Raw genomic sequence first — 19,805 nt, 5'->3', positions numbered from 1 at the left:
GAAATAGTGATTTTTCCCTGGGCAAATATGGGATGAGGGTATGTGGAGGATCAGCAGCTCTCATTCCCATCTTAAAATGTGGGATTATAATGGTTTACCTTGAAGGAGGAGCAGTATTGCAGCCAGTGAAATAAAAAGACAAATTGGAAAATATTTTGCAAATGGCGGAGAGGTTTTAGATCAGAATGCAGCAGTATGACCTTTGTTGGGAAGAATGTGTTCAGCAGGATTTACTCTTAGGTAAATACACGTAGGATTGCAACCAGAGCATTTGGCTCAGTTTATTTTGCACATTACATTGCAGCAAACCTGGGCTTTTGCCAATAGATTGTAGGTGGAGCCCAATCCCCATAATGTGTGCCAGGCCCATAAAATACTGTTGGCACCCCTGTTTAAAAGGTATGCTCATGTTAATGTGATCAATCAAATGGAGCACACAAATGCTAGTGCTGCAACCGGAGGGATGATATTCAGAATGCTTTGACAGGGATCCACAAATTATATCCGGTTTTAGTAATCAAAAATTATTTCTGCTAGCTAGCAAAAATACAGTAAAAAGGCATCTGAACATATGCAAAGTGCCTTCCTTTTCTACCTAGGAAATGACAGCCTGCATCTTCCACAGAATTAAAGAGAAAGGCTAATAGCACTTAAATGTTAATTAAATGTTGCCTTCACTTCTTTAGGAAGCTCCAACTCAGCACAGCAAACATCTGTTTTCAAAACTAGGATTAAAAATGCTAGATACAATATTTTCCTCTCTCCCAAAGAAATCCACTCCAGATTTTTCTTCTTCTTTCCCTGCAGAAACTCCCGTTCACAATCCAGAGTTGTTTCTGTAAAATTTCTGTTTCCTTGTGTGAAAAGGGGGAGTAAGAAAGAAAAGTCAGGGCAAACTGGGCTGGGAATTGGAGTGAGGCTGCAAAAGATGCAGTGGGAAGGAAACAGGCAAGTAGTAAAGGTAGATTTAAGATAGCCTTCTTCCATCCAGTCAATCACTGCGTCTTGTTGTTAATATCATTGCATCTTCCTGCTTCCTGAATTTGGAACGAAGTGACAGGAGCTTGTTTACTGAAAGGTATTTGGAAGGAATATATTCTCAGAGTGTGAGGGTGGAGGTTGGGGTTTTAAAGTTTCTTTAGGCGAAAGATAGTGCTAGGGAGAGGAAGCATGGGGGAAAGCTTGTAGAGTTCTTCCCATGCCTATGGAGAGGACAAAATACTATACAATCACCAGAAAGAGTTTGAAAATGGTGGTCTGCACCCCCCACCCCAGTTTACCAATCAGATCTTCAGTAATCTACGAAATGGAAGAAACCCTTGCTGATGCCATTCAGAACTAGAAAACAGCTTGTTTCCCTACCCCACTCCAAAGAATCTTCAGGTTTTTTTGGGTAGCCTAATGTAGCTGCTGCAATGCAAACTTCCTCTGTGAGCATTCTTGCTCACCAAGATCAGAGACTTTTTCTCCCTGGTCAGTTGGTCAAGTAGGTTTGTTAAAAGCTGTGTTTTGAATCTCTGTTTACATGCTCAGCACAGGGGCTTAATGGAACCATGGTATGTAGAAGGGACAACAGTATGCAAACCTGTAAAAATAATGTTCTCAACATTGATGTTACAGTTGCCACATTTTCATGGCAGGATAACCCATAGGTTACAACAAATCAATAGTTCTTTTTCTGGGTTATTTGTTGTTAAACAATAGTTGACACAGCCACATTTACACTTTACAATAATTCATAGCATGGGTTAGCAAACCAGCCCTTGGTGTATTTTAACTCATGCATCAGTTAACATAACTACAAAAGTAGGCTGCATGTGTGAAATCTGTCTGAGAGTAAAGAAGCTATATGTAAGGACATCTGCCCCAAATTTCCCTCTCAAACTCTAAGGTAACCTTTGGGGAAATGGATGAGTCCACTGATGATTTCCTTTCAAAACTTGGGGAGATGTTGAAAGTCTTTTATTAGAAAAGAATTTATTTACTCAGTTTTAATTACTATATAAGAGTGCAGGCATTAGGTTTGTCTATAGGCATGTTATGAAACAAGTTACTTAAGCCAACTGAATTGCAGAAAATGGCATATAACTTGGATGCTTGTATGATTTTTGCATGTAAAGTTTGAATTGGCCCATGCATTATGCAGTTGCATGCAGTAACAGCAGCCTACCACCCGTTCAGACTGGAAGCAGGAAAAGGACATTGTCTTGGCATTAATTACTGTTCCTCTATCTGCCTCTGGGCAAAAAGGTTTTCCTGGTGTATTTGTCTATTAATAACTACCTTCCTGTTTGATTCATAATGTCTATCTCAAATGTATTTATTAGTTAAGACTGACAGTGCAATTCTGTGCATCTTTACTCATAAGTAAGACCCACTATGCTCAATGGGGCTTACTCTCTCGTATGTATGTCTAGATTGCAACCTTAGGCTCTATATATCATGATCCTCTCCAGCTTTATCTGTCTTTGAAAGGTGTTTTGTGAAATATGCATATAGGTATATTGACACATTTGATGTGGCTGTTGCACAGACAGCAAGCAACATCCTGTATAAAGTTAATTTTCTTAATTGGTACAAAAATGATAATTTGCAATGTTGGATACTCCTGAATCTTACTTCTTGTCAATGTAAACCCTGTTTGAGATGGGAACAATAAACTTCTGTTTTGTGTAGCTGCTATTACATATATAATCAGCCGTAAACTACAGCAGAAAATTAGAATATAAATGCCTTTGTAATGCACACACAATTCCTCTATGCTAAGAATCACCCACCTCATATGAATTATATGTTTTTAAATGAATTATGTCTAGAACATAGACTTAGAGGTCTGGATAGGAGTTGAAGGTCATCTTGTTCAGTGCTTCCCTAAAGCAAGATCCTCCAGTTTGAACTGAAATGGATTAGACAGCTGTAATAGAAATGATCAGTAAAAGAAACTAGGTCTAAATCCAATTAGCCCTTTCTGCTATCATATGAACTGATTTATTTCCATAGTTACAATTAAGTTTGTTATCAGTTACCATTAATATATACATATTAGTCTTGATAAATCTGATCATAATACAAAGAGAAATCTTTCAGTCAAATGGGATAAAAGAAATTGATTTGGGGTATGTCTCTCTCCTCTTCCCCGTTTATTATTTCTCTCCTTGACCCCATTCCATTTTCTGCTTTCCCTCTTTGCTCTTTAATGGTTGTGTCCTTTCCTGTTCTCATTGACAAGTTACCCCTCCCTTCCAGATTGTCCAGCCAGCAAATTGACAAAAGTCAGGGTGGGTAGGAGAAAAGGAAGCACTGGATGTGAACAAGAGTATGTTATATTCTCTGATGAGAGCAGGGCCATTGGCTGGGTTGGGCTGGGTGCACACGTGACTGGAATGTGGCTGTATTGGCTCTGGCTCTAGCGCAGACATTGAGTACAGGAAGGTACTGGGTGTTGAAGACTGAATGGAGGTGCAGTCGGCGTCGGAGATGGGGTAGGTTTACGGTAGCATTGCATTCCTGTTAAAAATGAGCAATGCACATTATCTGTGATGATATTGTCCAATCTGGCTACTGCATGACAAAGGTTCTCCCTCCCTGCCTCCCCCTTTAAGCTTTTACAGAAAGAAGCTAGGAACTGGTTCCTAGGGTTCTGATCCATGTTTTTGACAGAATGGAAGGAGGAGGTGATGGTGAGCTTTGGAGGCAATAGAAAAAGGATGCTTTTGTAGGATGAAAAAGACTGTTTTAAAGGTTTGACATAGAAACAGGAGGAAAATAGTATCTTAGGAGACGGATAAAGGGCAACAAAGAATGAAACAGATTCATTGCTTAGAGGAATGAGAACTGAGCCCATTGAAATCCTCCCTTCTCCTTCTCGTCCTCCCTCCTGTCACAGTAGCAGCAGCCAGAGAAAGGGACACAAAGCAGCGGAGATGCCTTGATTTGAATCTAACAGCCCCACAATGTGAGGGCTGTAGGGGGAGGATGAGGAAGGTATTGTAGAGAATGGATTATTGTAATTTTGAAATGTTAAGGGTTGCTTTTGGATTGTATGCATGATATTGCAAAGCCATGAAGACTCCCTGCTGAAAATGCTGCGAAATCCCAGTGCCTTTGTTAGTGACATGATGTGTTGCTGGCATTTCTGCGGTTTACTGCAGCAGCTTTTGCTCCTTTACTGAAAGGAAAAAAGCTGCATAGAGACGAGAGCTTCTGCTGCACTGCTGCACCCAGGAATGCATAAAGCAGTTGCCACCCCTAAAAAAGCAAATGCTGAAATGTAAACTAAAGATGAAAGAAAAGGAAGAGACCGATATTCATCATCCACCCAAACCTTCTGACTTGATCTATTCATCATCAAAAGAGATTCTGAGAGTTATTCAATTCTGGATACTGTTAGTAATCTTAATAAATTATGTATGAAGTAGTGCCTCCTTTCTTTTTCCTTGTCAGATGCAGTTTTTAATGTAATAATTAGGTCAGCTTTGATACATCACTGTGGAAGAAAAATGGAAATTCTACTTGAGCATCAGCAGAATTAATACAATAATACAGCAGTGTAATGATAGTAAATTAAAATTAATTTTAAATTAATACCCAGTAATATAAGCAGCAGACAATATTTTAAAGATGTCTTGTTTCTTGAAGCGAATCAGCCAGACAATTCTTGGAATTTTTGCATTTACTCTGTGCCTAAAACGGTTAAACGAAATATTAAAAGTGTGTGTCTTGGTATTTGACAGTTTTTATGGGAACATTTTTCAAAGCATTACACTCTTCAGTATTGTGGGTTTCCATGTTTTAACTATATTAACTAATGTTCTTGCTTACTAGTAAAAATAATGGGTTGGGTTCATACTTGTCATACTTAAGAAAGGACTTATTGAAATCTGGGTGACTTAAAGTTGGTCATTATGACTTGACCCATTGATTTCAATAGGTCTGTGCTAAGGATGGCTAAGCCTAGATAGACAAGAGCATTAGATTTGGATCCAACCTTAGGTGGCTCCAAAAACTACATATAATAAGAATTTCTTCTGTTTAATATGTACAGTTTTACTGAAGTTTTAGTTTTATTCATAGACTACAACATCTTAATTTTTATGTCAAAGGATAGTAGGCCTGTGAATAGTTGACCTTTCTTTAAATATCTGTAATATTTAAAATTGCATATAAGTTAAATAGAACAGAATTAGGTTGCAATCCTATATACATTTACTGGGAAATAAATCCCATTAACTCAGTAAGGCTTACATAGGGCCTGCATGAAAAATGCATTTCATAAAAGCTAATTTTGACACAAATAATTACAAACTAAAATTAGTGACTAGAAAAACAAACAAGGTGGGATTTGAAAAATTATTGTTGAAACCGATTACTGTATGGTGGCAATCCTGTCATTGTAGAGATCTAGTGCTGATGTGACTTCTAAATACTAACCATTTCCTATTGCTTTTTGTTATGTGTAGGCCCATTGAGTTAGATTACTTCTGATCTTGAAGTAATGTTGTTTTTAGTAATAGGTTTGGTTTATGTCAATCATGCTTTCTTAAGGAGAAAGAGGACAGGTTAGAACTCTTACTTGAATAGTGTGCATACCAGACCTACTTTGAATGTCTTGATTTGGGTCAACAGGCATAGCACTGATTTGACCACTCCCATCCTGTCTCCCAGCCATATCACAGATGAGTGAGTGATATGGCTTCACATTTTCTATAGCTACGTTTGAAAAAGTTCACTCTCACCCCCATTCCAAACATCAGCAAAGTTTGAGAATCCCTGATTTAATTAAACTTCCCAATAAACCAGCCTTGAAACTAAATATTGTAGGGTAGTCACTTCTGCTCTGTTTACTTGCACAAACCCTGCACCTCTGCTGGCTGTATGTGAGGTCTCCCATTTTCTTTGTGAGAAGGGAAGGCAGCTTATTCAGCACCTTTAATGTGCCTGTGGGAAACAGCAATGTTGTATATGGCTACTGCCAGGCAGAACACTCTCTGTAAGGAGGGAGATTGTGAGACACGGCGATCCTGCGGGAGTAGCAGCCATAGCATATACTATGTCCATTGCAGAAACACAGCAGCATATTACAGCCGAGAGAGAGCAGATGTTGTGGCTCCTGGTCTTTCCTCGTGCTTTCTTCTCTCCCTATGTCAAGAGAGGTATTCACATGCAACCTCATCTGGAAGTTGATTTTACTCATCACAATTGACCAGTTGTGTCACGGATGAAAAGCAGCTCTAAGTATTATAAATATTTTTTGAAAAGTGTATTAAGTTAAAATAAATATTTAAATGGTATAAATTGTGTTTTGGAAAAATAGATTACAAGAAAAGTTCACTAAAAGATATATGAGAGATTTGGCTATGAGCAAACTAGCATCATTGTTACTACGATGATTGAATTGTCCTTAGTTTATATTGTGCGTATGAAGTATTGTATTGAGCTTTCATTGCACATGATTCATATGGTGTCAGAATTACTTCATTAAAATACATACTAAACATGTTTCTTCTAAAAAATATGTCCGGATTCACTATGATTAACAAAATAGAATAATAGAGGTAATGTAATTTAGTGCTGACTTTCTGAATTTTTAAAGATGAAATAGGATATCTGTTGCTTATTGAAATGTACACATCAGGCATCTAAACACATGTGAACCAACAAATAAGAAACAGGAACAGATCTCCATCTTTATTGCCCTTGGAAATGCTTTTCTGTCTTGCCTGTTTAGAGTACAGTGCGCAGATATTGGGCTTTCCGATAAGAATTGTGTAGTGGATAGTGTGTTGGTCTTGGAATAGGGGAAGGATGTTAAAATTCTTTCAGGCCAAGGGCTGGATTCCATTACAGAGAAACTCTTGGGGGCCACATTCTAGTGGTGGGTGGGGCCAAAGTACCACAAATACTAGCATATTTTAGCTTAAAGCTCTTACTGACAGTAACAAAGCCTTAGGTGAGGCATTTCAACCTTTTAGAATGGGGAAAATGCACAAAACCCAGGAAACCACCAAGAAATTGATGATTAAGAATATGTGCCATGATGGATCAGACCAAGAGTCCATCTACTCCAGCACTCTGTTCCCACAGTGGCCAACCAGCTGTCAACCAGGGACCAACAGAAGCAGGACATGGTGCAACAGCACACTCCCTCTCAGGCGCTCCAGCAAGTAGTGCACACAGGCTTACTGCCTCAGATACTGGAGGTAGCACATAACCATCAAGGCTAGTAGCCATTGATAGCCTTCTCCGCCAACCCCCTTTTAAAGCCATCCAAATTGGTAGTCATCACTACATCTTGTGGTAGTGAATTACATTATTTAACTATGTGCTGTGTGAAGAAGTACTTCCTTTTATTTGTCCTGAATCTCCCACCAATCAGCTTCATGGGATGACTCAGTGTTCTAGTACTTTGAAAGAGGGAGATAAAATGTCTCCCTATTCACATTCTCCACACCATGTATAATTTTGTACACCTCTATCATGTCTCCCCTTAGCCTCCTTTTTTCCAAGCTAAACAATCCTAGCTGTTGTAACCTTCCCTCATAGGGGAGATGCTCCAGCCCCTTAATCATTTTAGTTGCCATTTTCTGCACTTACCTTTTTTAGGTGTGGTGATCTGAACTGTACACAGTATTCCAAGTGTGGTCACACCATAGACTTGTCTAAAGGCAGTATGATACTGGCAATTTTATTCTCAATTCCATTTTTTATAATGCCTAACGTGGAGTTTGCCTTCTTTACAGCTGCCACACACTGGGTTGACATTTTCATCCGTTGTCCACCACAATCCCAAGATCTCTTTCTTGTTCAGTTACCTCCAGCTCAGATCCCATCAGGTTATACTTGAAGTTGGGTTTTTTTGCCCCAAAGTGCATCACTTTACATTTGCTTATATTGAACTGCATCTGCCATTTGAATGCCCACTCTTCCGTATTGAGAGATCCCGTTGAAGCTCTTCACAATCCCTTTTTGTTTTAACAACCTTAAATAATTTGGTGTCATCGGCAAACTTTGCCACTTCATTGCTCACTCCTAATTCTAGATCACTTATGAACAAGTTGAAAAGAATTGGTCCCAATACCAAGCCCTATGGGACCCCACTATTTACTTCCCTCCATCGGGAGAATTGACCATTTATTCCTACTCTCTGCTTTCTATTCTTCAACCAGTTACTGATCTACAAGAGGATCTCTCCTCCTATTCCATGACTGCTAAGTTTGTTCAGGAATCTTTGGTGAGGGACTTTATGGAAAGCCTTTTAGAAGTCCAAGTAAACAATGTCCACTGGATCTCCTCTGTCTACATGTTTGTTGACACTCAAAGAATTCTAAAAAATTAGTAAGACAGGACTTGCCTTTGCAGAAGCCATGTTGATTCTTCTTCAGCACAACATGCCCTTCTATATGCTTACTAATTTTGTCTTTAATAATACTTTCAACCAATTTACCTGGAACGGATGTCAAGCTAACCAACCTGTAAATTTCCCGGATCCCCAATGGATCCCTTTTTAAAAATTGATGTTACATTGGTCATCTTCCAGTCCTCTGGTACAGAGGCTAAGCTTAGGGACATGTTGCATATTTTTGTGAGAAGGTCCACATTTTCATATTTGAGTTCTTTGAAAACTCTAGGATGGATACCATCCAGGCCTGGTGATTTATTTACTTTGAATTTGTCAATAAGGTTGAGAACTTTATATTTTGCCACTACTATTTGCCTCAGTTCCTCAGACTCCCTTCCTGAAAACAGCAGTTCAGGCACAGGCATCTTGTTCTGTATCTTTTGCAGTGAACACCAGTGCAATAAATTCATTCAGCTTCTCTGCAAACTCCCTGTCCTCCTTTAGTACTCCCTTAACTCCATTGTCATCCAACGGTCCAACTGCTTCCCTAGCTGGTTTCCTGCTTCTGATGTATTTAAATAATTCTTTATGGTTGGCCTTGATATTATTAGTGATGTGCTCTTCAAAATGCTTTTTGCATCTCTTATTGTTAGCTTGCTTCACCTTTGTGGAAACTTGTGCTCCCTTTTATTTTCCTCACTTGGGCAAGACTTGCCTTTTCTGAAGAAGCCCTCTTTTCTACAATAGCTTCCTTGACATTGCTGGTTAACCATGCTGGTGACCTCTTGGATTTGGTGTTACCTTTCCTAGCCCATGCAATACATTGTAGTTGAGCTTCTATTATTGTGCTTTTGAGTAAGCTCCATGCATTTTGCCAGAATTTAGCCTTCTTGATTCCTCCTTTCAACTCTCTCTTCACCAATTCCTTCATAAATAAATAAATAAAATAAAATAATTAAAAACATTTTAGAGAAGTTTCCTCTTTTGAAATCAAATGTGACTGTTGGACTTCGTGGGCAGTTTTCCACTTAAATATATATTGAATTCGATAGCACTGTGGTCACTATTACTGATTAGCTCAACAATATTTACGTCTCGTATTAAGTCCTGGGCAACACCATTTAGGATTAAGTCCAGGGTCACCTCCCCTTTGGTCAGTTCCATGACCAACTGTTCTAGGGCACAGTCATTTAGGACATCTGTAGTGCCACAGGTTTCCGACCCTGATCTAAACCAAATTTTAGATGAGTGTCTGAACTAGGCCAGTGGCTTAATCCATGCTAACTACCTCGTCTATATCAAGATAAAGGTGTAGCTGTTACAAATTAAAAACATGCATATCTCAGGGTTCTTCATCTTTCATTTGATCTTTATATTTGGAGCAGAAACCCTTTTCTATGACTTTGCTGAGATGCTAGAATTGTAAGGAAGGGTCCCATTCTTTGGGTGTTATTCAATTAAATTTTTTTGCCCGACTGAAAGTATTTGCTGTAACCCCTGCTATCTTGTTGCCAGTATCTATTCAAAGTCTATCGTACTTGCCTTTTCTGCTTCCTCTTTGTATCTGAGACAGCTCATTTTTTCTTTGTTATGGTAAGAATGGTAAGAAAATATTGGGCTCTATTGAATTGAGGCAGTGGTTTGTATAATTACACAATATATAATTACAATGTATCATCTTGGGAAAAATCTTGCCTACAAAATCCCATCTACTCAAAGAAATACGTTTCAGTTATTTACTATAAGAGAAAACAGATTTGTAGGTGCCTGCAGATTGTAAGCCAAAGGTTTCATTGTTATGTTTTGAGTTCCTTACCCAGTTGAAGAATTAATGGTTTAAAGCTACAAAATCCAAATTCATCTGTGCTGTGGGCCTGGTCTAATATTTATTGTATATCTGTGAGATATGCTTCCCCAGCTCCAAACAACTCCCTTCTCTCCCTCCCCCTCCCCTTTAAGACCACATGCTTCTTTCAACCCCATGTTTTCCTGTATATAACTAACTAACTAACTAACTAACTAACTAACTATAGTTTTCCATATGTCAGCATGGCTGGGAGGAGTCATTGAAATTAGCTGGATTGATAGGCTGGTTTTGTGCAATTTAGACTACCTATTGGACCATGCCAGCACACTACATGCATGAGAGGGTTTTTTATGCATTTGTAAGGTGCTGAGTATATGTGGTGGGACTTCTTTTACTCAGAAACAGCTTCCCACACTGCATTGTAATGTGATGTAGTTTGGAAAGTTGGTATAAACTGGAAGCCCAGTTGCAGTGAGGAGATTGTTAGGTGGTCCTCTGGATTATGACTCTGGTTTTGAAAATGAAGTCTAAATACACTGCTTGCCTGTCTGGCAATGTATTTACTATAATTTGGAACCAAAACCACCTGAAGTGTGAATAAATTGGTGTTGCCTGGAACAGGAGAATGTTTGTTTCATTTTTGAAGCTAAGGCATTGAAATCTAACTCAGAAAGCAACTGGGCACCATGACAATTTGTATTTACTTAGATCTTACTGGAATAAAGTATTTTCTATGGTAATTTTAAAGAAAACTTTTTAATTAAAAAAAAATAAGTTGAAGATACCTGAGCCAAAAATCGTTTAATATGGTTATATATTCAGAAAAAATATTTCCGTAAAGTACAAAAACGATAATATTTTTTTTGGCTGAAAAATGAAATTAGTCAAGCATTCTCTCAGAGTTCACAACACATTTCTTGGAACAGATGAACCAAAACAAATATTTATTCTTTATTTGCTTTAGGTCCTGGGGTAGCCCAGAATGGCTGCAGTGTCATATGATCAGTTGTTAAAACAAGTAGAGGCGTTAAAAATGGAGAACTCAAACCTTCGACAAGAACTGGAAGATAATTCAAATCATCTTACAAAACTGGAATCTGAAGCATCTAATATGAAGGTATAAAAAATCATTTGAATTTAGTAGCTCTTTGGTCCAGATCACAAAGACCCATAAATTTCTGTCATAGAGGTCGGTGGCTATCCAATCCTGTGCATTCAGATTATTCCCTCCCCCCGCTTACAGGATCCTAATTATGCTGGACCTAATTTGTTTATTTAAAATATTCATACCCTACTTTTGCTTACAAAAGGTTCAAGGCCGTTCACAACAAGAACCATAAAATGCATGTGTACACTGTCTACAACAGAACAAACTACATTATATAGGAATTCCTAGGATGCACACTAAATGTGATGTGTGTGATATCTATGTATGTGATAGAATTTCTCAAGAAAAATACTTGGCAGATTTGCCAGATTCTGGAATGGTGCGGCTCCTTTATCTGAAGGGCCAAACTAACTATGACATTAAATATGACCAAACTAATATAGCACAGTTTGCCCTTGCATGTTTTTTTAAAAACCAATAGCAGGCGGGGATCCCATGCATGGTGGTGGTTGTGATGGTGATGGGAAGGCTTTTTAACCTTTTGTCCTCTTCTTAGCCCCAATTAATTGTTTTTATAAGGATATTGTGTTTTTATGCTTTTTATGTTTTTAAACTTTGTATATTTGTTTTAATGTTTACTGTTTTAAACTTTTGTAAACCGCCCAGAGAGCTTTGGCTATGGGGCGATATATAAACGCAATAAATAAATAAATAAATAGATTAGACTGAGCATTATTATTATTATTTATTTATATAGCACCATCAATGTACATGGTTCATCATTCCTGCTATTTGCAAGTTCCCATTGGTACTTATTGGAGATTTCTTCCCATTGCAAATAACAGGTGCAAGAGTCCTGATTCATTATTAGGACTGCAAAGGAGACAAAGGGATAAATCTCCCCATACCTGCCACAGTCCTGATTAATCTCAAGCCTTCTCATACCTCCTATTTATTTTTCTTTATAACACCCCCACCCCAACAACTGTCACATCTAGTTTGGCCTTAAGACGACCCCTCACATTACGCTAGGGTTGTGGGAGTAACCACCACCTGGTTAGCCCTTGTACAGCTTGAAGAGCCCTTCTCTGTGCCAGCATTGCCAGGCAACATTGGCATGCAGAGGAGGCAGTATGCCTTCCTCATGTTATCCTAGTGGCGCCACCTTGTGTAGGGGGAGGGCAGGTAGAAAGGGATTCAGTGTTCCTACCAATTTTGTTGGATGCTGCTTCCTTGTCTCTTCTCCCTTCCCTCATCCAGTATTTTCTTCCTGGAAAGCTGTGTGTAGTTGAAGCAATGCCAGCTCACCTCCATTCCAGGGGGGTGATAGCTAGGGCAAGCAGGCAGGCAGCAGGTATGCTGTTGGAGGGGCAGTCTTCCTGGAACATCCATTACTGCTTGGTTGAAGAAAGAGAGGAAAGATGGTGTTATCCCTCAGTTTCTATATGTGCACCTTGTTGGGTTGTACATACTGGAAACTTGATGTGACCAAAGGAGGCAGGAGCTCTATATTACTATACTTATTTACATTTGTTTCTAGAAACTGATACTGTTTGTTGTTCTTGGTTTCCAAAAGTCATTGGTTTGAGGACAGACTCTTGAAGCACTTTAAAAGCTATATGTTGAAGCAAATTGGTTGGATAATCAAATAAGCACATTTTCTGCCTTCTTGAATAAAATGCTTGTTCTTAACTGACAATTTTTGGGAAGATTTTTATTTCTGGACAAAATAGGGTATTAGACTTGACAATAGGCTTATAGTAAAAAGGAATGGTTATTTTAACTATAGAAGATAGTTCATAAAGGCAGTAGTACAAAATGATTGTAACTATTTAATAAGAAAATATAGTTCAAGTATATTTGTGGAATATTATGGCTTTGTTCCAAGCTGTTTTTCTTACAGACCCTTGCTTTCTAAGGTTGCACTTGTCAATATATTTCAGGGTATTCAGCCTTTTCATAGTAGATGAACAAGCAAGTCTATCCCTGTTTTCTATTAGATATAGAACTGTAGTAAGGTCTAGCTTTAAAAAAAATCCCAGATATGATTATGCTTTAAAAACATAATTGCTGGCCTGAAATGTTCTGACAGCCTAATGGAAGGAAGTCATGAAGAGGCTCAGCTTGATTGATTGATTCAATTCTTCATGTGCTCGCCTGCTTTCTGCCCCGTGGTAGTAGGCCACAATAATAGCTCTGTGTGTGAGGCAAATAACTATTAATCAATAGAAACATATATTGTCTAAGGAACATGATGTTGTAGTCAGGCTTTGACATTTTTGCTTGTCATGGTGAGTAGTGCCAGCCTCTGACAAGCACAATGAGCAACTAGGCTTCTTCCAACTTCGAAGCTGCAGAAGTGGAGGAGGTCATACATACCCACAGCTCTAAGGTTATGAGGAAGGCTGGAGGTGGTTTGACAATTGCATGGCCAAGATGACCAGCAAGCTTCCTACCACCCTTTCCTGCTATGAATGAGGGAAATGGGGGGGTGGGGGGTGGGGGGCTTGCTTCCTTGGTCACTGCTTAGTAGCAGTGTTCCAATTGTAGCAGCCCTGCATTGGCAAATGCAGCACTCTCCTTACCTTTATCCCTGCTAGGCCTCCTTCGGTTGCTGATGCTCTCAAGAGAAATCTCTTCATTGGCTTCCAATTCACTCCAGAATCCAATATAAACTTCTCCTGCTGACCTTCAAAGCTCTTCACGGTCTAGCTCCTGCCTATCTCTCCTCTCTCATCTCACACTATCGCCCCGCTCGTGCTCTCCGCTCCTCTGATGCCATGCTTCTCGCCTGCCCTAGGACCTCCACTTCCCTTACTCGGCTTCGTCCTTTTTCTTCTGCTGCCCCTTACGCCTGGAACGCTCTTCCAGAACACTTGAGAACTACAAACTCAATCACTGCTTTTAAAACTCAGCTAAAAACTTTTCTTTTCCCTATAGCCTTCAAATATTGAGTTTGTTCTGACTCTATACTGTTAGCTTCTCCCTACCCGGTGCCTGTTTACACTTCCCTGTGCCTGTTTGCATTCTCCTTCCCTCTTTATTGTTTACTACAACTTATTAGATTGTAAGCCTATGCGGCAGGGTCTTGCTATTTACTGTGTTATCTGTACAGCACCATGTACATTGATGGTGCTATATAAATAAATAAATAAATAAATAAATAATAATAATAATAATAATAATAATAATGTTTACAATCCTTCCATTGAGTTTTTAACCACCATTTTTGGCTTTACCAGCAAGGCCAGTGTAGAGCCCTTGTTATTGTAAGCTATAGTTGACAATGCGAGAGTTCATCCAAGTCCGCTCTACATATGGAATGAAGCATTTATTAAGCAATTGTGGTCTAAGTTCCTTGTATTTGTGAGGCATTAGCAGAAAAGTAATGTGATGACAGGAGATGTTAATGAGTTGGGATTTTCCAGGAGGATGGAACCAATATATGAACAAACTCAGAACCAGTATGGTATGCAGCAAATGGAAAACCATCTTCTGGTTGCAAGCCCATTTCTAAAGTGGCACCACCATGCTTTTTCTTAATCATCCATTCAAGTTAGCAGTAGGATTTGACACAGTGGAGGTCAGATCTGGGATGTATGTTTTGAACTTTAAAGGGACAAAGGTGGTTCTTGCTGCTCATATGTTCAGATCTTGACTTTTCCCCCAATCCCAGGCAGGTAGAATCTGGTGGATAAGATTCATAGGGAGGGTGAGGGAGCAGCAGCAGCAGCATCTACAGCAATACTGATGTATTGCTGCCAAAGATGATACCAATATTTAATACCACTCCATCCCTTCCCACTTCCACTTCTTGGTTGTGCCTCACTTATCAATCTGTGCAGGTCTGCTTATTCACATAAATATTGGGTTGGATCCTGAGAACTGCTTGCATGAGGCAACTTTTCCTCGTGTCCTCTGAATAGCCTCTCTGGGTTGGGGTACTCTCTTAAACAGAATGGACTGTAGCGCAGGGAACTGCTGGAGGAGAAAGAGGAAATCACTGGGAATTGGATGGAGGCATCTTCCATGATCAAAGTTCGCAGCGTGTGAGAAGAGTAATTTTGTTTTTAGAACATTAATATGATTCCCATAATAACATTTTTAGTTCCAATATGCATGAATTGATTTACTATTTTCCTTCTTAAATCACAAAATTTGTTTTATTTCTGGTTTATATGTTGCATACTGCAAAAGCACTTCTGTTTTATATATGGTACACTGCAAAAACATTTAAGTACAGCAGTTAGGCAGATATTTCCTGAAAAATAGCCAAACAGTCATTGTGGATAAGAGATGGGCAATTTATTTATTTTTACTAGAACTTAATTTCCAATTCTAAATAAAACAATTCTATAGATGTTCCTATATCAAGAAAATAGCTGAGGGGTATCCTTTTAATTATTTGATATACTCATGGATTATTATGTCTTATTACTTCTAAAAGCAGTTTAGAAAGACAGGACAAATACGTTTTTATACTGCAGACTTTTTGCCTCATGGCCATGCTTTTCAATTTGCTTTAGCTATTGATGGTGCTTCTATAATAGAAAATCTTCCAGATCTCGTATAGAATATAGGCCATTGAGCATTATGAGCCTGGAAGCCTCCACTGTTCTGTTCATAATGTTTTACTTTCTTAGACTATTTGATCATCAATTCAGTTGCAAATCTTAGTTTTATATATAGACTTCTTAAATATGATCCTTACCTTGTTTAAGACTCAAACAGCTTTGATATATTATGATGCAATTTGGAGAAATTACAGAAAATCTTGTTGTAACCCCCCTTTTTATCTTTTATAATTAGTATAAGTAGTACCAAAACCTTAGGTGCCTTTGTTGAATCTCTCATTCAAAATCTGTTTATTAAAATGTTAATTAATCTTGGTAGGGAAAGGTGACTAAAAGTAAAAAAAAATGCCATAGTCTAGAAGATCCATTGGGGATTGGGAGGTATTTTAAAATAATTACCTTTGTATCTCATTATGGTTTGGGTTTTTTTAATAGTACGCTTCTTTATTTTTTAGGAGGTGCTGAAGCAGCTGCAAGGAAGTATTGAAGATGAGGCAATGGCTTCATCTGGACAGATTGATTTGCTGGAACGTCTTAAAGGTAAGCTAGGAAGAGGGCTGCAATGAAACAATCATTGTCGTAAAGAATTCTTTATCTTAGATCAGGGATGGCCAGCTTTGGGGGCTAAAAGTATATTTTGCCACATAAACTTGCTGTCATACCTAAACCTGGTGTCACCTGGCAATACTGGGCTTCACAGTTGTAAAGCCTATATATGGAATTGCATGTTAACTCAGTCTCCTAAAACTTGAAAATATTCTTTTTTCCCTCATGAGAGTGAGTAAGCTAAACAAACTTTTTATCACCTGTCAATTTTGGTTTCACTCATTTCCTTGTTTTGGCCAATTTATGCATTATTTTGCAATTGTTATTATTATTTTTAAAAACCTACATGGAAATTCATTCGTATTTTTGTATGCATTTCTCCTAAAATACACATTTTTATTGCAATTTATATACCCCTTGCACTGGACACATAGCAGTGGTGTCATGGTAAATTTCGAAATGCAGGTGCTCATCTTGACAATCTTATAGCCATGTTCCTAATGAGAGTACAAAAATTGGGGCAGCTGTATTGATCCATATCAACAAACCAGTTCTAGAAGTTTTCATCACCACCAAGGGCAGATCTTTTGTAAAGAGTGTTAATTAACCATTCAAGACCAAGCTAACACAAAATACTTTACATTAAAACAGGAGACAATATATTATTGCTGGGAAAATTAATTATCCCCCAGCTACTGTGAAGATCCAGCTAAGCTCAGAGGGAACCGGGAATTCTGAGGGAGGTGTTAATAAAGAAGTGCCAGCAATGCATCCCTTTGGGCTCTTTCTTACACTACTGATGCAATTTTAAGCTAGATCAACTTTGCTAGTGGAAATGGATTTTCCCCGACCCCATCAGACCCCTAAATTGTCAGGAGGCCCTACTGAATGGGATGAGCTGTGGTGTGGGAGGCTGGGGGATCCCCAAAGGTTAGGCGGAGGGTCTTTCTGTGAATAGAGCCCTTCCTCTTGCCAAAGGTCCCTTCCTTTCACAGAAGGAAGATCCTGAATCCAGTCTCTCCATTAGAACTTGGTATGGTTGTGAGAGGCCTAGTGAAATAGCCTTGGATGCAGGAAATCTGGACCATAGACTGCCAGGTGACTATGCCTATCATACATTACTAATAATCCTTGCCAAGTCTGATATATTTGTATAACACTTTGTTTTTAGAATTTAGTAGGACATTTGTTGCCTGTTCCACCTATCAGGAGAAGAAAAGATAATGTGAGAAACTAAGGGTAAACGGCTTTTTATTAGCTTGCCTTTAGACATCTTTGATCCAGTGTTTTCTTTGTTTCTGTTCAGAATTGAACTTGGACAGCAATAACTTCCCTGGAGTGAAGTTAAGGCCAAAGATATCAATGCGTTCATATGGAAGCAGGGAAGGATCGGTTTCTAGTCGATCAGGAGAGTGCAGCCCTGTTCCCATGGGGTCATTTCCCAGAAGAGGTTTTATGAATGGAAGCAGAGAGAGCACTGGTTATCTGGAAGAATTAGAGAAAGAAAGGTAATTTTTCATCCTAGATATGAAACGTTAAAAGAAATATACTTAGATTTAAAATGGCCGCCCCCTTTTTGCAGGAGAAACAAAAATATTTTGTCTTTTTTCTGGCATGTTATGCTGAATAAATTAAATTCCTTATTTCATTTTCACAAGTCTAGGGATATATGTCTAAACTTAAAGCTTTATTGGTGAAACTCTTTATTTATTTATTTATTTATTTATTGCATTTATATACCGCTCCATAGCCGAAGCTCTCTGGGCGGTTTACAAAAGGTAAAAACAGTAAACATTAAAACAAATATACAAAGTTTAAAAACATAAAAAGCATAAAAACACAGTATCCTTATAAAAAACAGCTATTTTCTTTGTAGGAATGGGTATTTAAATATGCAACATTTGTCTGTGCTATACTCATAGTTCTCTGTATTAAGCAAAAATTACCCATGCCAGCTTAAGTGCTAGATGTGAGGGATGTTCTGCCACCACAACAGCCCTGTGTTCGTGTAGTGGGAGCAATATGTAAATGAAAACCTGTTTCTTTCCTGATTGGTGGTTGCAGGGATGTGTGACTGATGCACCCACTATTTGCCTCTTCCTTCCAATAAGCTGGTTTGCTAGAAATCTGGAATCACTATTGCCTTAACAGCCCTCTGAATCACTAATACATACATTTAACTTAAAAGGCTTAAGAATATGCACATATTTTATAGTTGCCAATTAATTGTTTTATTCTTAATTACAAATATCAAGGTCTTGGATCCAAAGGTAAGCATGCATGAGCAGAAGCCACTTCTGTGCATGCACAGTGCAGATTTCCCCTGGCTGCAAACCCCTCTCCCCCCACATACAAACACAAGCATATACACCACATTGCATGCCACTATGGAGGGTCTCCTGACCCTTGGGGTTTTTTCAGGTCTGCAGAAGGAAGGCAGGGGGGTTTCAGGTACCCTTGGAAGTGCCTTCTGCTTTGCAAACAGGGATCTTTGAAGGTGAACTATGGATTATGGCAGGAGTGGGCAGATTTTTGCCTCATGGGATCTACTTTTGGGGGGTGGGGCAGAAACTCAAGATCTACCAGCCAGAGCCTCTTGCAATGGCAGCTTGGGGTGGGGGTGGGGGTGGGCGTAACCAGAAACAAAATGGTGGCTTAGGACAGAGCAGTATATTTAGCCTCTGCATGGCACATAGGTTGTCACAGATTTCTTCTGCCTGAAGCTTTCTCTCATTCCAAATGATAGCAATAGTACCACACAGACTTACAGATCCAGCTTTGCTGGTCATCACATTATACCCAAGGCTATTAAAAAATCGTCTAGGCATTAGGGAGGACAGTGTTTTGTCCCTTTTATACTACCTTTCTAAGAAGATGTAAGACAGAAGTCATCACTCTGTGTGCACAAACATTTTGTTTCTAGAGAAACGCTGGGGTTGGTATCATATTTTAGAATTTAAGGTGCTTAATTTGAGGTTAAGAGAGCAATTGTATGCTTCCAGAACAGAACCTCCGAAATTGGAGGCATCACTCCTTTCTGTGCCCTATCAGCAAGAGCTGACTGGATGGAAGTCAGAAGGAGGGAGGATTTTCCGCATGGGCAGGATTCAGCAGAGCTTTTCCTCCATGGATGGATGGAAAATCCATCCATCCCAATGCTCACAATGTGAGGAAATCATTTAGATGTGCTTTTGAGCACTTGTACCTGTTTCCTGGGAATGGGCATGTGGTTGCCCTTAACACAGCTGTTCCGTCCCCCCATGTGGTTGGCGTTTCAACCTTGTAGAGGGAGCCACCATGGAAATCTTTACAGTGGTTGGGCAGAGCCAAGAGAGGGACTCTTGACAACAAAAGCCCCCTCTAAGGCTTGAGCTCTTTCCTTAGCATTGGAGGAGTTTTTCCTGAACAATTCTATGGCCCCTGGGATGCTGT

At 39.0% G+C, this 19,805-nt stretch overlaps 1 protein-coding gene across 1 annotated transcript in view; it reads left to right on the top strand.

The window, feature by feature from the left end:
* Positions 1 to 3,292: 3,292 nt before the first annotated feature.
* APC (APC regulator of WNT signaling pathway) overlaps positions 3,293 to 19,805 on the top strand; it is a 64,616-nt gene continuing 48,103 nt past the window's right edge. The window contains exons 1-4 of the mRNA XM_063129526.1: positions 3,293 to 3,482; positions 11,110 to 11,262; positions 16,283 to 16,367; positions 17,680 to 17,881. Of these exons, the coding sequence (XP_062985596.1) occupies positions 11,128 to 11,262; positions 16,283 to 16,367; positions 17,680 to 17,881 (422 nt within the window). The 5' untranslated portion in view covers positions 3,293 to 3,482; positions 11,110 to 11,127. The remainder of the gene's footprint in view (positions 3,483 to 11,109; positions 11,263 to 16,282; positions 16,368 to 17,679; positions 17,882 to 19,805) is intronic.

Source organism: Elgaria multicarinata, chromosome 6, assembly GCF_023053635.1.
Source record: "Elgaria multicarinata webbii isolate HBS135686 ecotype San Diego chromosome 6, rElgMul1.1.pri, whole genome shotgun sequence".
Classification (NCBI taxonomy): Eukaryota; Metazoa; Chordata; class Lepidosauria; order Squamata; family Anguidae; genus Elgaria; species Elgaria multicarinata.
This window is presented reverse-complemented; position numbering and strand designations above follow the sequence as displayed.